The sequence below is a fragment of the Syngnathus scovelli genome, chromosome 2, assembly GCF_024217435.2.
Source record: "Syngnathus scovelli strain Florida chromosome 2, RoL_Ssco_1.2, whole genome shotgun sequence".
NCBI classification, from domain to species: domain Eukaryota; kingdom Metazoa; phylum Chordata; class Actinopteri; order Syngnathiformes; family Syngnathidae; genus Syngnathus; species Syngnathus scovelli.
This window is the reverse complement of record NC_090848.1, coordinates 16,900,220-16,915,822: the sequence shown is the minus strand read 5'-3', so window position 1 is coordinate 16,915,822 and position 15,603 is coordinate 16,900,220. Positions and strand designations below refer to the sequence as shown.

The 15,603-nt window shown below is 39.4% G+C and overlaps 1 protein-coding gene across 3 annotated transcripts in view; it reads right to left on the bottom strand.

The window, feature by feature from the left end:
* The window catches only part of hdac7a (histone deacetylase 7a), a 43,883-nt gene that overhangs the window by 9,080 nt on the left and 19,200 nt on the right, over positions 1 to 15,603 (bottom strand). For all 3 annotated transcript variants that reach the window (XM_049754365.2, XM_049754367.2, XM_049754366.2), the window contains 19 exons: positions 10,856 to 11,034; positions 10,159 to 10,246; positions 9,546 to 9,666; positions 9,072 to 9,172; positions 8,816 to 8,938; positions 8,625 to 8,734; positions 7,818 to 7,919; positions 6,676 to 6,847; positions 6,028 to 6,233; positions 4,817 to 5,017; positions 3,321 to 3,552; positions 3,069 to 3,202; positions 2,724 to 2,844; positions 2,425 to 2,474; positions 1,591 to 1,698; positions 1,386 to 1,441; positions 1,162 to 1,249; positions 967 to 1,086; positions 803 to 900 (listed from right to left, as the gene is read on the bottom strand). In XM_049754365.2, coding sequence (XP_049610322.1) covers positions 803 to 900; positions 967 to 1,086; positions 1,162 to 1,249; positions 1,386 to 1,441; positions 1,591 to 1,698; positions 2,425 to 2,474; positions 2,724 to 2,844; positions 3,069 to 3,202; positions 3,321 to 3,552; positions 4,817 to 5,017; positions 6,028 to 6,233; positions 6,676 to 6,847; positions 7,818 to 7,919; positions 8,625 to 8,734; positions 8,816 to 8,938; positions 9,072 to 9,172; positions 9,546 to 9,666; positions 10,159 to 10,246; positions 10,856 to 11,002 — 2,378 coding nt within the window. In that variant the 5' untranslated portion in view covers positions 11,003 to 11,034. The remainder of the gene's footprint in view (positions 1 to 802; positions 901 to 966; positions 1,087 to 1,161; positions 1,250 to 1,385; positions 1,442 to 1,590; positions 1,699 to 2,424; positions 2,475 to 2,723; positions 2,845 to 3,068; positions 3,203 to 3,320; positions 3,553 to 4,816; positions 5,018 to 6,027; positions 6,234 to 6,675; positions 6,848 to 7,817; positions 7,920 to 8,624; positions 8,735 to 8,815; positions 8,939 to 9,071; positions 9,173 to 9,545; positions 9,667 to 10,158; positions 10,247 to 10,855; positions 11,035 to 15,603) is intronic.

Below are 15,603 nucleotides of genomic sequence, written 5' to 3'. Positions count from 1 at the left end.
TGGGCTCCCTTTCTTTTGAATTTACAAAAGTTTAGTAACCAAATCTGTTGAAATCCCCTCTCAATCCACAACCCTTGTATCTTGCTTGTATAGCTTCCATCTTGTTCTGCCCGATGCTGTGACATTCCATGTCCCAAGTCAGAGTGACCAGTGTGAATAATGCGCATTTCAAACCGTGCTGACAAAACAGTACCATTCTATAGAATGGTGCAAATGCAAGTACCTGAGAGCAACTCTAAGGTTTTTGTTGCTCTGTGCTTGTGAAAAAGGTTGAAGGTTTCCATTGTCCATTTGGTAAGACTGGAGAAGAGCTGTTGGCGAGACTCGACTTGAGCTCAGCGCAGTCGGCAAAGTTCAAAGGCAGAGTGAGCGAGTCTGTTTCCTATTAGAGCCCTGTCACTCTCCTCACGTCATTGACAACATGGAGGAAAAGAGGAAAACAGTCCATCTGGGATCCATTTACCTTCATTATTCTGCCTGGGGACTTTGGAGACTCCCCCCCCCCCAATCATCATCTTTGCACACACACGCACAAACACACATAAACACATGCTGCTGTCATGACTGCATGCAGATGAACAACATGAGCTCATAGACACAGAGATAACCTGTGTATTCCCATACTGTGATAAAAACAATCAAACACACACACACCGCCCCCTATGTGCTAACAAAAAGCACAAGGCCGTAGAAGGTCATTCAGCTGACTTGACTGTTTTGTTTTGGTTTTCTGAACAAGTATTCTTGTTTCTTTTGTACATACAGTACACATTGTCTTGTGAAGCAGAAATGTTTTTCCTACCTGAATGCAGCAAGGTACTCTGCATCCCCCATGGGAGGGTCCAGACCTCCTGTCCATGCCACATTCACGTTGAAGCCCTTCCCAGCACCTAAGCCAACCTGTCGTGATAAAGATTTAGTTAGAATAGAAATGTAATGGACCATCGGCCAAGATATGCCACCCACCTCAGCAGGTGAGCCACTGCCAGGAAAGAAATTGCCATGATCATAGCGATGCAGCGACATGTAGAGGACACTTGGGTCACTGTAAAAAATTTCCTGGGTCCCGTTACCATGGTGAACATCCTGGGAACAAAAATTATTTTTAAAGACCATTTATAAATTCTGAAGTGAAACATAAAGCAAAGGTGGTGATCTTACCCAATCAACAATAAGGATTTTGCTCACACTGAGCTTTTGTTGGAGTTGTTTGGCGGCAATAGCTACTGAATTGAAGTAGCAGAAACCCCTGTGAAAACAGATTGCCGGCTTGAGTTGAAAATAATGGCATGGAAAGATTGCAGTGGTTTGACGTGACTCTGAAATCTGACTGTCTTCATAATGTTTATCTTAACAATCGAGGACTCAAACCCATAGACACTTACATTGGGTTGGAAGGGTCCGCATGGTGCCCTGGTGGTCTGACCACAGCAAAGCCATTCTGTTTGGAAAAGAGGGGATGAATCAGATTATCTTAGAAAAACAGCTCATTGAGGTACCTTGTGTATGAAATGTGCTATAAAAATAAAACTGGCTTGCGTAATAATACGAATAACAACAATAACAACAAAGGTTAAAAAAAATGCTCACCTTCAGCTCACCCTTGGCCACTCTGACAGCCAGCTCGACAACACTGCCGGCGGCCATGCGTGCCGCCGTGGATGTGTGCGACTCATTCCAGATGGTGTCGTTGTCAACCTGGCGCACAAATGAAAACAAGATAACAAATCAATGGTCACGCACGACTATCCATCAGACCTCTTAGACCCTTCTCAAGGTTAAATTCAAGCACCTCAATTAACAAGCTCCTGCAGTACTTTTCAGTCGTGCCAAACTATACTTTCCATTTTTAGGTATGATAAACACATACTCATGATGATTGCTTCAGTTGAGCACATTAAAAAAAGAGGATGATAAATATTTTTGTTCCTTAATAGCAGAGAGGAAATTAACGGTAAAGAGTCAAACATACGTACTGTATTATTTTCTGAACATGTTGGGTGTATAATATTTTTATGAATGTTAACAAGTATAAAAAGAGATTAACCAATAATGACATGAAAACCTTGAAGCGATATAACATGCTCCCTTTGAATATAGACAAAATGAGCACATAAGGTCTGACAACAATACCTAGCCGTTTTTGAAAGCCGTTCAAAAATTGAGGGGTTTTTTTTCTAATTAAATTTTCTTATCATTGTTCACTAAATAGAATTATTGTCCACCTAACTCAATATTAGAACCTATCTGTACTTGTGACATGTTGCTTTCATGGTTTTCATGGTCAGGTTGTCAAGGAAACATTTGTTGCAGTCCTAAAAAGTGATCTTTTGACTGACTTTGCAGTGCATTCCATGCAAAATAATGTAAAATATTTCACCACAGAGAATGTACAACGTGAGAGCAACTATGTTTTAAACTTACCCCAACACCTCCACACGGTAACATGACAAACATCCTTTGAGAGAGAATTCCTGAGAAAAAAACAAATTAACAGTCAAATATTACCATCCAATTTTCAATATTTTTGGGAAACCATATAAGTAGGAAATTGCAGATGCTGACTTGAAATAACACCAAAAAATAGGTTTATTTAAAAACATGAGAGAAATATAATTTGTGAGTGTGAATCGTCATTTATTTATCTATGTCCTGTGATTGGCCAGCAAACAGTTTTGGGTCGAAACGCCGTGAGAAGCAGAAAATGAATAGATGTAGCATACCTGCCAGTTTGCGGTTGTCCAGTTTGAGCCTGTTGAGCGGGTTGGTGCCGTAGAGCAAAACATGGCGCTCCGTATGGACGGACTGCAGCTCTTCCAAAGTTGCCTTACGACCACGAATGCTCTGCGGCAACACAAGGAGGGCAATTGTTAGACTTAATACTAACTCAGTGCTGCACTATGAAGGATGTTGCCAGCTTCAATGTATAATTCAATCTCTGGGGAAAAAACAACTCCGGTCAAAACGTTTTAATGTTAATCACTAGAAAAAAAAAAGGTATCACTTTCTGGACAACAACAAGCGCTAATGAGTCAGTGTGTGTTGCATGCGTGTGTCTTGAGTCATACCTCACACTGCCCCCTCAGGCCCCTCTCCTGTAGTCGAGACCAGATGCTCTGTATTCTCCCAGCATGCTCTGGGTGGCTGCTGTTGTCTCCGCAGGCACACTGGTGCTTCAACATTTGAGAATCATACACCAGACCTGCACAGGCAAAAGTGTCTCTGTGATCACTGCGCCTCTTTGGTTGGTTCGGTTCCGATCAGGCTTTGGTTGTGACATTTGAGAGCTGGCAAAGTCACTCACAGAATGTGCCACTCACCAGTGGTGAAGCGGGATTTGCTGCTTGACTCCTGCCCAGTTAGGCTCAGAGGTTTTTCGGGCAGAGTGAGAGATGTAGAGGCCGGGGACGACTGTGTACGTGATAGAGGCCGATGCATACCCAACGCGCCACAGACCGCACCGCCTCCGCTGCTACGAAGCATTGGTACGGCCAGCGTCTCCATCTGTCGATGTAACTGCTGCAGCTGCTTCTGTTGTTCCCACAGTAGTGACTATGAAACACAAGAGCGGTCAAGACATGACAAGACGTAAGAGGAAGTACGTATATCCCACATAAGTTTTAGACAAAGTAATTTGCTATTATCCAATTTTCCTGGCCTCTCTTTGTATTTTTGTTTGTGTGCTCCTTTTCACAAGGGTATCCATGACGACAAGTCAGAGACAAATGGTGGTGACGATGATCTAACGAGAACGGAATTGCCGAAATGCAACAAAATGTGATTTATTACAGTTAAGAGTTTTACGGCACAGTTACATGTAGAACTTTTATTTGCATAAATTAATTGTGCTAAAATTGCCTTGAATAATAATAAATTATATTATATTGCACTTTACATTGCATAGAACAGTGGTTCTTAACCTGGGTTCGATCGAACCCTAGGGGTTCGGTGAGTCGGCTTCAGGGGTTCGGCAGAGCTGGTATTCTAACCCCCCCTGTGGATGGCCGAACACACCTGAATGTCGTGTAAATTCGCAATAACGCATATCTGAACTGGTCTTGCAAAGGCAACAGCAGAAGTCACACTGATTTGCTGGTATGTCATTACCCCAGTGAATGCGCATATGAAACTGATGGGGTTCGGTACTACCCCCCCTCCCCCCAAAAAAGAGGGGTTCGGTGAATGCGCATATGAAACTGATGGGGTTCGGTACCTCCAAAAAGGTTAAGAACCACTGGCGCAGAATCTCAAAGTGCTACAGAAATGCTTTTTTAAAAAGAGAAATATTAACTTTGTTTTATTCAAGCATTTTAAAACCGTAGTTTGACCCCTGACAAAAGGGAATAATTTTATTCCAGGCTTTTTGTTCATCACATATGATCCTCCAAGACCAGATATGACTGTGACTCACTTCCAAGTGTCCGTCCACTACAATAGAGTTATTACTGAGATCAATATTCCCTTTTGTCTTTACTTTTAAAGCAAGAATCTGGATGCCAGTAATGCAATCACTGACTACTAATATATTGTGGCTAAAACATGCAGCAAGTACAGGAAAAAACAAAAAACAACCAGCTAAGGTTCATGTGACATGACTTGAAAAAATAAGCATGTAAAGTCAAATGTAGAATGATTAGAATTACATTTGAGTCCAAATTAAACCTCATTCAACCACTGTTGAGTCTAAGCCACTTAGAGGCGGATAATACTGCCATCACGAGGACAGTCAACTGAATAACAGCTTAGGAGGACATACTGTAAGTTTTGTATGTCCTGTCTCCCTAGCTTGTAATAACTACAACTTTAGCACACCAACCTGATTGAGTATGAGTGCATGTTGCAGGTTGATTTGCTCTTGACTATTGGATGTTGCTAGATCCGCCTCCCTTAGAGAATCTGGCCTCAGTCTGCTCTGATAGGCTGGCTCCGAAGGCGACGTTGCTCCACCATCTTCTGAGTCCATGTCCTCAGAAGGGATCTGGTGCAGTCTGGGTTTCTCACTGGACTTGGACATAAGCTGTACGCAGACACACCCCCACACATGTACACGTAAGACACACAGACTGGCAAAGTTATCAGTCTTTTGTGATTAAAGGAATTGCCAAACCATTATTAAAGTTGCATAACATTTATTGTATTAATATGGAGGATATCAGTGAACAGGTTCAAAGTCCTTGGTAAATATCATAAACTCTAGTTCAAGTTCACTGTGCTCATGTAAGATTTTAACAGCTAAAAAAGGTCTCACACAGAACCTGCATTCATTTTGGATCTGAGATGGACACTTAGCAACACATTAAATTATTTACACACACATCTTAAGCGCTTTACCTCAGCATACAAATGGGTTTTGCTCAACAAAGAATTAATTGAGTTTGAATTCTCCAGTGTTACACCGACAAATTCTTGGTATGATGGCTCGGCCCATTTTCACCAATCAGAGCAGTTTGGTTCAGTATTGTAAGTTATGTACTAACTTAACCATTATTTGGCACCTTTTCTCAGGATTCTAACACCAGTGGCACAAGTGCCTAGTTGCCATTGGGTGGCGCTAAGAAATTCTCACTTTAAAGTCAGAATTCTGAGAAACTTTACAGTGAGAATTCCCACTTTCTGACTTTAAAGTCAGAATTCTGACTTTATTCTCAGGATGCTGACTTTAAAGTGGGAATTCTGCCTTTATGCTCAGAATTCTGACTTTAAAGTGGGAATCCTCACTTTCTCAGAATTCCCACTTTAAAGTCACAATTCTGAGAATAAAGTCAGAATTGTCACATTAAAGTCTGAATTCTGATTTGAAAGGGACAATGCTGACTTTTTTTCTCGGAATTCTGACTTTAAATCATCCCTTTTGGGAATGGACGAAAAAAGAGGCTGTCAATTAGTGGCCAGACAATTGTCACTTTTGGGAATGGAAGAAAAAAAGAGGCACATTTTCGAGTAAACTAACTTTTTTTTTGATTTCTCTATTTGAAATTGACCTTGACTACACTGACATTTCCCCAAAATTGTAGAGAGCCCGCTTACCTTTCCGAGGTGAGTCTGTTGTTTTAATCGCTCCAGTAGTTGCGTGTTGTGGTGCTGTTGGAGGAGGTGTGAGTGAAGCATCCTGGGGCTTTGCGGGAGGGGTTCTGAACGGGTTCTGCTAAGGGGCTTGTGGGCCTGGGCACCCCCTGGGGACAGTTGGTCCAAGTGGGAGGAAAACTGTAGTGGCACTGAGTCGAGTGTTGGAACTAGTTTGAGGCAAACGGACAGAGGGCAAGATTACATGAGAAGAAACATATTGTATATTTAGCAAACACATAGAACATTAGCAAACTATAAATTACAGAGAGATTTGACCATAATAAACTAAATGTGGTCACAGGGAGCTGGAGCTTAACCTAGTTGATTTCTGGCAAATGTAACCCACAAATGACCTCCTTTTGTTTGTATTTCTTAAATGAATTACTACTATATGAAAACATCAATAGATAACTAAAAAGTATGACTCAGTTGGAGTTTTTAAATCAGTTAGTTTAGTAAGTTTAGGCTGATCCTTTCTGATATCACGTTTATACATTGACAAATATTAAAAAGGTGGACATTTCTGTGTGAAGCAAAGACACTACAACTGGTAATCGACCTAGTGGGATGTTCTATATTAACAACATCTTGTATGTATGCGTGTCTTACCAGTGAGTAGTGGAGTATGAACCAGTCCGGACGGCTCCAGGATGATAACAGGAAGTCGTGAGCTGATCTGCCCCGCTTGATCCTCTCTGCTCAGAGGCAACAAGACCTGCGGGGCTCCGGCTGCGACCAAGGGCCCTCGGCCAAGCTTCAGAGTGGACAGCTCTCCTTCAACCTGCACGAATGACATATGGGTATGAGTTGTATAGTAATTTATGGCAGATCGATTTGGAACTGGCTTTATTTTGCCAGAGACCTTTTCCACAGAAGCTATTGTGACTGATTAAAAGTACATAGTAGTACAAATGCAACCTTACTGAAGGTTCAGTTTCATTTCGAGAAGCAGGTTCCATGCTCGTGTGCAATTATTTTTTGCCGTAGTTGAGTATTTTTAAGTCATTGTTACATATTCAGTAGTCGGAATGGTTCTGAGGCACATTTCATATTCTTTTACTGTTTTTAAACAGCATCATATTAAAATTGTGCAATAAATTAAAGAATTGCTAATGGTCATTAAAGAATTGTTCAAATAGCATGTCTAATGATGGCCTTTGACTTTTATTGAATAAATAATATCTTGTGATATCTGACACCTGTCTTCAAAATGTAGGTCAATTTGACTACAATAAATTATAACAAAAGCTAATGAAAACAAAGACTGCCATAGCTTACACAATTGTTGAATACAATGACAGATTCTATGGTGAATAAACAAATACATTAAATATTAGGGATGTTCAATACCATATTTTTTCTGACTGGTACCAGTATGAGGACTTAGTTCTTGAGTAGTCACTGATACCAAGCATCGATAACACTAGTACTGTTGATAAATACAATTTCCCCAAAAAGCAATGACAGATCATTTTTTCAAAAGACCTTTTTATCCCAATATATACTGGATTTTGGATGAATTTTGAATTGATTAACGGCAATTTGCCATTCCTCAAATTTCTAATTTCTAGTTCCTGATCATAAAATAGCCACGATAGAGAAGACAATCCTGGTATCGGCCAATATTGTGTGTAACAATACTGTGAAATAAGGCCGTTGTCGGCAACGATACCTGGTGTCTGTACTCGCCCATATCTGTTTGGTTTGTTGTTGCGTCTCATGAATGGCATTTGTTTGAGTGCTATGCTTACCCTGGCATTGGCTGGTAGTCCAAGCGTGATAGTCGGCAGAGTGGAAGGACTCTGGATGGTGAAGTTTGCCAGAGTGCCATCTCTGAGCAGCAGCTTCTGTGCCTAGTAAATCCCAACCATATATCCCAAACATATATATTTTTCACAGAATAATACACACGCAGGGTAAAGACAAATGTTTGACCCACAATGTGAAAACAATTGTTACAGAAAGAATAATCAAACTGTAATGTAACCCAACATTTTCACACCTTTGTAAAATCCACCTAAAAAAATGCAGCTTTAGAACAATGTAAGAACATTCATGTAATTAATTAGACATTTCATGAATGACACAAACAGAGCAGATGTCACACTGGTTGCTATGTTTTTGACTTTTCTGTGATTAAATCAATTATGTATAAACAGCTGACACTCAGCACTCCAGCAGGCTTGTGTGCTGCTGCATTAAACATGTCATTACTCATTGTTTCATGCACAAGAGACAACTCTGCTTGTTTGAAACGTGTTGAATTTTCCATCTCATCCCTCTGAACAAAATAGAATTCCCCAAAGATGTAAAAAAAAATGGCATCAATCTAAGAGATATTAAAAATTTTAAATGACATCAGTCAACATTTTAATATATTGTCTTATGTTGATGCATTCAATGTGAACGATTGCACTTATTCTATGAAAATGATTTGTCTACACCTGTAAATATCTATTAGAACTGTATTTGGCATCAAATCGAGAGAAAAGCTCTGATAACCTGCCGCTTAATTAAGTTTGTGTGACTATAATCTATGTATGTGCACAGTTTCTCACCTCATGTGAAAGTCCGCCTGCAGATGGCACTAGCCCATTTTCACTGGGAAGACTGTCATTGGGGGAACTGCAACCAGAGACCGGAGTGCTGCTGCTGCTGGGCGATGAGTCTGTTACACAAGAGACAAAAAAAAAAAGTGAGTCATATTCGGCTGATGACGGTTTATTTTGTTGCTAAATCAATGATTTACCAAGTGTGTCAGGTACTCGGTGTCTGATAGTGGGTGGGGCGCTTTCTTTGCGGGTGAGCGGGCTCTGGCGGGTGTTGAGATGTTTCTTCAGCTTGTGCTTCACTTTTAAATTGGGCTCAGATGCTGATAAAAAAATAAATTGAGGAGTTTTATTAATATGGTCGTGTAACAAAGATGCTAGCTACACAGCACAATCAGAACAATCTTCAGATTCCAATGACATTTCAATAACATCTTCAGTTATTGTGCATTTTACCTGCCCTGCGTAAACGTGTCCCTTCTGAACCCTCGGACGAAGGCAGCGTGGGAGATGTGACCGGAGGTTGGGTGGAAACACTCTGATCCGGTCCAAGTTTTCTGTGAACATACAGCACAAGTCCATATTAAGCAAAATGGCCTTTGAGTGACTTATCTTAATTGAAGATGACAAACTGACTATTATTTTGAACCATTGGATTGAGGATAAATTATGATTTTGATATACGTGACCCATTTTACCAATTGAGGGCATAGACTACTGTCAGGAAAATTATTTAAAAATTATGAATACGATTATTATATAATTATTTGACAAACCTCTACCAGTAACAAAGACTGCTGACTTGGATAAATTGACCACAAAACTTGGCCGACACAAAAATGACTAAAACCTATAATATAGATTATCGAAACAGTCCAAACAGTATTACAGAGATACTGTGCTACCTTGTGTGTATGCAACTTTTATCACCTGTATGTCACCGGTGTAGAAGTCAAAGTATTGGAGCTAGTTCTTTCCAGTGCCGCTTGCTTCTGCTTCTTCAAGATGACCTCCTGCAGTTTCTGTTTAACCAGTGAACTGGCCACTGCACCTGTCCAACGTCAGACGTGTTCGTGAACAAAGCAGATGTTTAGTTGGCATAAGAAATCCTCATTGAAGATGCTTCACATTTTACCTTGAAAATTGTTAAATATGTGCAAACAACTCCTAATTCTGCGTCAACGTTTTGTGAATATGTGTGATGCATGCTTAAATGACTTGTCTTGTACGTTTGTGCGCGTATTAGTGCATGTGTGTACAAAGAGGTGACAGAAGGTGTTCAAGTAAATATTGACCCAGAGACTTGTACCGATATTCAAAGCTATATTTAACTTAGGTGTTGCAGCGCCACCAGTCAGGTTATATTTGACTCAAAGCAAACAAAAGATAACAGGTAAATATGTAGTATTTGCGCGTGATAACCGCTTGAAGCCCAAACATGACCAAACTTAATATGAGCAATATCCTTGTAATTAAAATGATGTACTCTGATTTTAAAGTGTGTGTGCATGAGGTTATGTCCGCTTTTGAATAACAGACTCACTTTGTTGACTCTTGTCCTTGTTTTTGAGCTGCTGCAATTCTTGTTGCTTCTCATGGTGTTCCTGTTCACGACGCCGCTCCATATTAAACTAAACATTCAAGATTTTCATTAAACTTCTAACAGCCATTGGAATGTATACTTTTAAAAAACTCAGTTACTGATTTAAATTTAAAATACCATATTTCCTCACAAGTAGCTAGGGGGCATTTATTTAACTACAGATTGGGGGAGGTGTCTATTAGCAAGGAGGCCTGTATTCGTATGAAGTAAGTAGTAGCAAAGATTTTTCTCGAGTCAGCCATAACGACATGAACGTCAAGTTGAAGTTGATGGTTTCATTGAAATTGAAATGTTTCCATCACAGTACAGCATTGTTATGTTATCACAAAAAAGACAAGATGCAAAATTGGCTTGTTGCCTCATCAGTTCAACCTTTACTACAAACAGATTTTTAACATATATAGATTTGAATTATTTTATCATCCTCCCCAAAACTGTGCAGATACCTCATTTCCAAAATGCGGAAAGCCTCCATAGTTTTCATTAACATCTCAAAATGTTGGCAGGTTTGGTAGGAATAATTTGGTTAGCAAATGAATTCAAATCATTAGAGAAGGGACCACTATTTGAGGAAATTTGGTGTCAATTCAGAAAAACATTCCCAACATGTATTGAGGAAAATATTGATTCTCTGTACCCGTATGTGCTGTTGAAGCTGGTGCTGGGAGAAGGAGGTTCGGGTCTGCGGGGAAAATGGGCTGAGAAGCAACGGCGGGTGCAATGGTGTGAGGAGGGCCGTGTCAGAGCCGGGGCGCATCCCCCGCTCTCCAATTCTGAGGTCCATGGGAACCAAAACGACGCACAATACACAGGAATCTGTAACATAAGAAAGGATGAATTGTTGCCTATATATTCGGTCATATTTTTATGATCAATTCATTCCATCTTAAAGTGGACAAAATTAGCGATAATACAAATCACATGCAACATAACTTTTGTTCCACTGCTCCACAAATGAACCAGATTCAATCAATAACAAAACAGAAGGTGGTGAAAACACATTACACATAGTGTATGTATCTTTTCATATTTTCTCAGCTCAGCCCGTACATGTTTAATTTAACTCACATTCGAAGATGCTGCCAGCACACAAATATGTTAACAAAACCACTGTCACTGTATCATACCCCTTAGTAGCAACTAAAAGTTATTTATACAAAGAGATATTTCAATCCCCATCTGCATAAACCATAGAACTACCAGTGCCATTCAAAATTTCCTGAAAAACACAACTGTAATTGTACAAAACTGCTGCCAACACAAAGTCAGTATGACACGCAAGACCCAAGTTTAGAACATCAGAGAATCGACTCTGCAACTGTTGAGGTTGCACTGTAATTTTAAGCGTCTGCTGAATTTAGAGACCAAAGTCTCATTGGTGTCATTCTTGCACACTTTTTTTACTCTGTGGCTGTCTGGCTCTGACGTCGACTCACACATATTTCCATGTTCTTTGCATGCTGTTGGGCATATTTGCGTTGCGAGGCTGAGTCAATGGGAACTATTGCCTCATCTGGCACTGAAAACAAAATCCAGGAAGGGAACAGTTTGGGAAAATGCTGGGGGTGTTCGCAAAGCCGCACACAAAAACACACACATGCCTTGAAGCCATTTGGTATGACATCATTGATGTGCTGCTGTGGCAGTAGTGAGATGTCAACCTGCAGAGTGTGAAGTAAATGCCACTCATTGAGAAGGTTGTTATGGTGGAGTGGAATAGAAACTAAAAAGCTCTTTAGGTTCATGTGACATAGTGGGTGCTGCAGTGTCAATTCTTCATATTTGCGGTTGCAAATACAGGCCACGGTTAGAATGAAATAAACCTTTGGTAAACACACACACACACACGGTTTATGGTAATGCAGAATAAGGCCTTTATCATCAGGAAGGAGGAAACTTTACGAAGAAGTGCACAAAGATCATTACAGTTGGGAATACCAGTATCTCTCCCTGACTCCTAGTGGTTATAAATACACACTAGTCGAACATTTACTAACAGTTAGTCTTATGTATCTACAGGGGAAAACAATAAACATGCCCTCACACGCAAGTAGACACACACAAGAGATAAATCCTGCAAGTCACATCTACTTTACGATTTTTGGGAGTGCGACTGCTGTCTTGGCAATGACTATTGAGGTTTTTAACATTACTTTAGACTTCATAGTGCAGGTTTGTATGTCGGCCAAATTCTGTTGTCGTCGAAAAAAACAAAACAAAACAAAAACAAAAAAACGCAGGTCAACAGAATATTTTAATCAGCGATTGTGAAATACCAAAAATACAAAACCTACGTATTTTTGGCAATGATTTAAAAATGTCTTTCCTTTTTTTTTCTAGCATATCAGTTTTTGGCGAGACATAGAAGACCACTTCCTCTGAAACAGGATAATTTCTGCAAGACTACAAACATAAGGGTGTCCATTCTTCATCCTTGGAGTATTTTACTAAGCATATCACAGAAATGAGACTTATTAGAACACTTGGGAACTATATGGAAGCCAAAAGGTCTGTTTTAAACTAATGCTATTAAGCACATGCTGGTGTTGTTACCGTATTTTCCGGACTATAAGTCGCTCCGGAGTATAAGTCGCACCAGCCATAAAATGCCCCAAAAAGTGAAAAAAACATATATAAGTCGCTCCGGAGTATAAGTCGCATTTTGGGGGGCAATTTATTCGACAAAATCCCACACCAAAAACAGTCATGAACGAGCAACAACAGGCTAAACAATAGCAACAACAGGCTAAACGATAGGTATGCTAACGTGACAAATACAAACAAATAGCTGAGAACGGGCCTAACGTAACATATAGAGTGATTAAGGACAACTATTACATGAATAACATGTTTATAAAACCATCGGTGTCACTCCAATTCATTAAATAGCAACAACAGGCTAAACGATAGGTATGCTAACGTGACAAACACAAACAAAGAGCTGAGAACGGGCCAAATAATAATAAATAATAATAATAAATATAAGAGGAGCAAAAATAGAGCAAGTGTACATACAGCAGACAGTGGACTTGGATATGGTGCTTAAAGTGTTAATTGCTTTATTTGATGTTTTCTCTATTTTTTATGTTTTGAATATGTTCAAGATAAAGATATAAAAGCATGTGAAGTGATCAACTATACTAAAAATAACATGGGAAGTGGTCAACTATACTTGTAAGTAAGTGATGTCTTAATGCTCAAGTAAAAATTTGTGAAATAAAACATATATAAGTCGCTCCTGAGTATAAGTCGCCCCCCCACCCAAACTATGAAAAAAAGCGCGACTTATAGTCCGGAAATTACGGTACTTCTCCTTCATTGACTACTGTATGCACCAAAACCACACTCAATCCATGTACTGGATCTTCAAGAGGAGAAATAGTCTCTTCAACCACTTGGCAGCCAGGCTTCCCAGTGAGTGGCTACACAATGTCCTTGAGCTTGTAAAATAACTGATAATAACACACTTCCCATGTAGGAAACAGAACTTTAAGTCTAGAAACAACAGTGTAATTGTTCAGTCAGTGACCCTCTGCAACCACATTCATTTTCTCCGCCGTCATTTTTTTCTACCAGGCATTTAAAGCTAAAATGTTAGTATATTCGCTTAAGGATGATATTTGATTACAGTCCATTACACTTTTACATTATGCTAAGAAAAGGAAAATATTCGGATTCTGCCGCAGCTGTGCTGATTGCATTTAAATAGCAGCGTAATTATGTCAATGGAACTTGATGTGACCTATTTGCCTTTAGAAAGGAGTGGGTGAAGTTAAACAAATGAAACAAAATCAAAGAAATAAGCACAAATAATTCCATGGAAGGGAGTAGAGTGGTTGTGATTCTTAAAACTGTCTTATTTGAAAAAGTTCCAGTCCTGCGGCACTCAATTTTCCATCGGCCTGTACTGCAATTACTATACCACACTTGGGTACAAACTTGATAGTTAGTCACCTTAAAGCCTATGTACGTGACAAGTTAGAATTTAGAATCGGTAAGTGGCCACAGGGTATACAGACCAATGTGGGTTTTGTCACCCTACAAAATGTTTCGACTCATTTGGGATATAATATAATAAGCAAATATCTTTGGAGCATTTGGCGAATCGTTGAAAAATGCCCAGTGTACATCTCATGCAACCTTTTTATCATCTCACCAAGCATATTCTACAGATTTAGAAAACCATTCTTTTGAATCTGCCCTAAGCGATACACATCAAGAAATGAGGAATTAATAATTATGGGAATGATTTGCAAGCATGTGTTGGGCATTCATGACGTATTGCAGTATTGTTAAATAACAATCACCCGTCTACTTGTGTTTAGTGAAGATCATAAAGAAAAGATAATGCGACAGAGCAACAAGTTGAGTGTACGTGCATACTCATCATACTATGATGACACAGCATTCTGGCTCAGTTTCATCCCAACCTCTATTTAGTTCTACATTGGCCCTGTGTGATGTTTGAACCGGTTCAGCAGGTAAGACCGAGATAAAGCATTCGCTCTTGCTCTGTCACGATACAATAAAAACAACAAAATGGAAAGAAAACAATACAATAACTAAGTGATGGTACAGATTACAAAACAGAACAGAACTATGTCAAAAAGGATAGAAATGTGACAAGCTGCAGGTCCGCCAGTCTTGTCAACTCACGCAAACTGACGAAGGCATCTATTCTGCATCTAGTCAACAACCACCAGGCAGACAATAGAGCTGTGTATTGTGTGATAACTCATCTTACATCATATTTTGCAGTACAGGAAATGCAAATATTGAAATCATGACACCTTGACAAGATATTGCAAAATTATTGAAGAATAGTTTTCAATGTATCCATTTTCAATTATGTAATCAAAACAGGACATGCTGACACATCAGGGAAGACTCGACACTGATCCATGTCAATCACTGAGACCCGAGTGTGTTCATGTGCTATAAAGGAAGCAGCAGAATGGCACTCTTAATGCTATCTAGCTCACAGGATATTCATTTGTGCGTGTGCACCTAGTTCTAGCGATGCTGATTTTATCTAATCGGCAGGTTCAAGTCGGATCAATTGTGCAAAAAAAAAGACATACAATGAATGTATGCTTGTTTTTATCATTCTCATTAAAATAAGTCATTTATTTTCTTGTGATGAGCATAATAAAGTGAAGGGTATGTATCCATTTTCATTTGTAAAATTTAAATGATATTCAGTGTAAAGTAGTATTAAAAAAATTGTTTATCATTAAATGCCATGAGACCAACATGAAATGCATATACAGGACAAGCATTTCAATTAATTTTCATGTGCGTTCAAGATCAATTTTCAAATTTGTTCACCACCTTTCTGCTGCAGCAAATGACATTAATAAACACTTTTAATTTGATGAAGCCCAC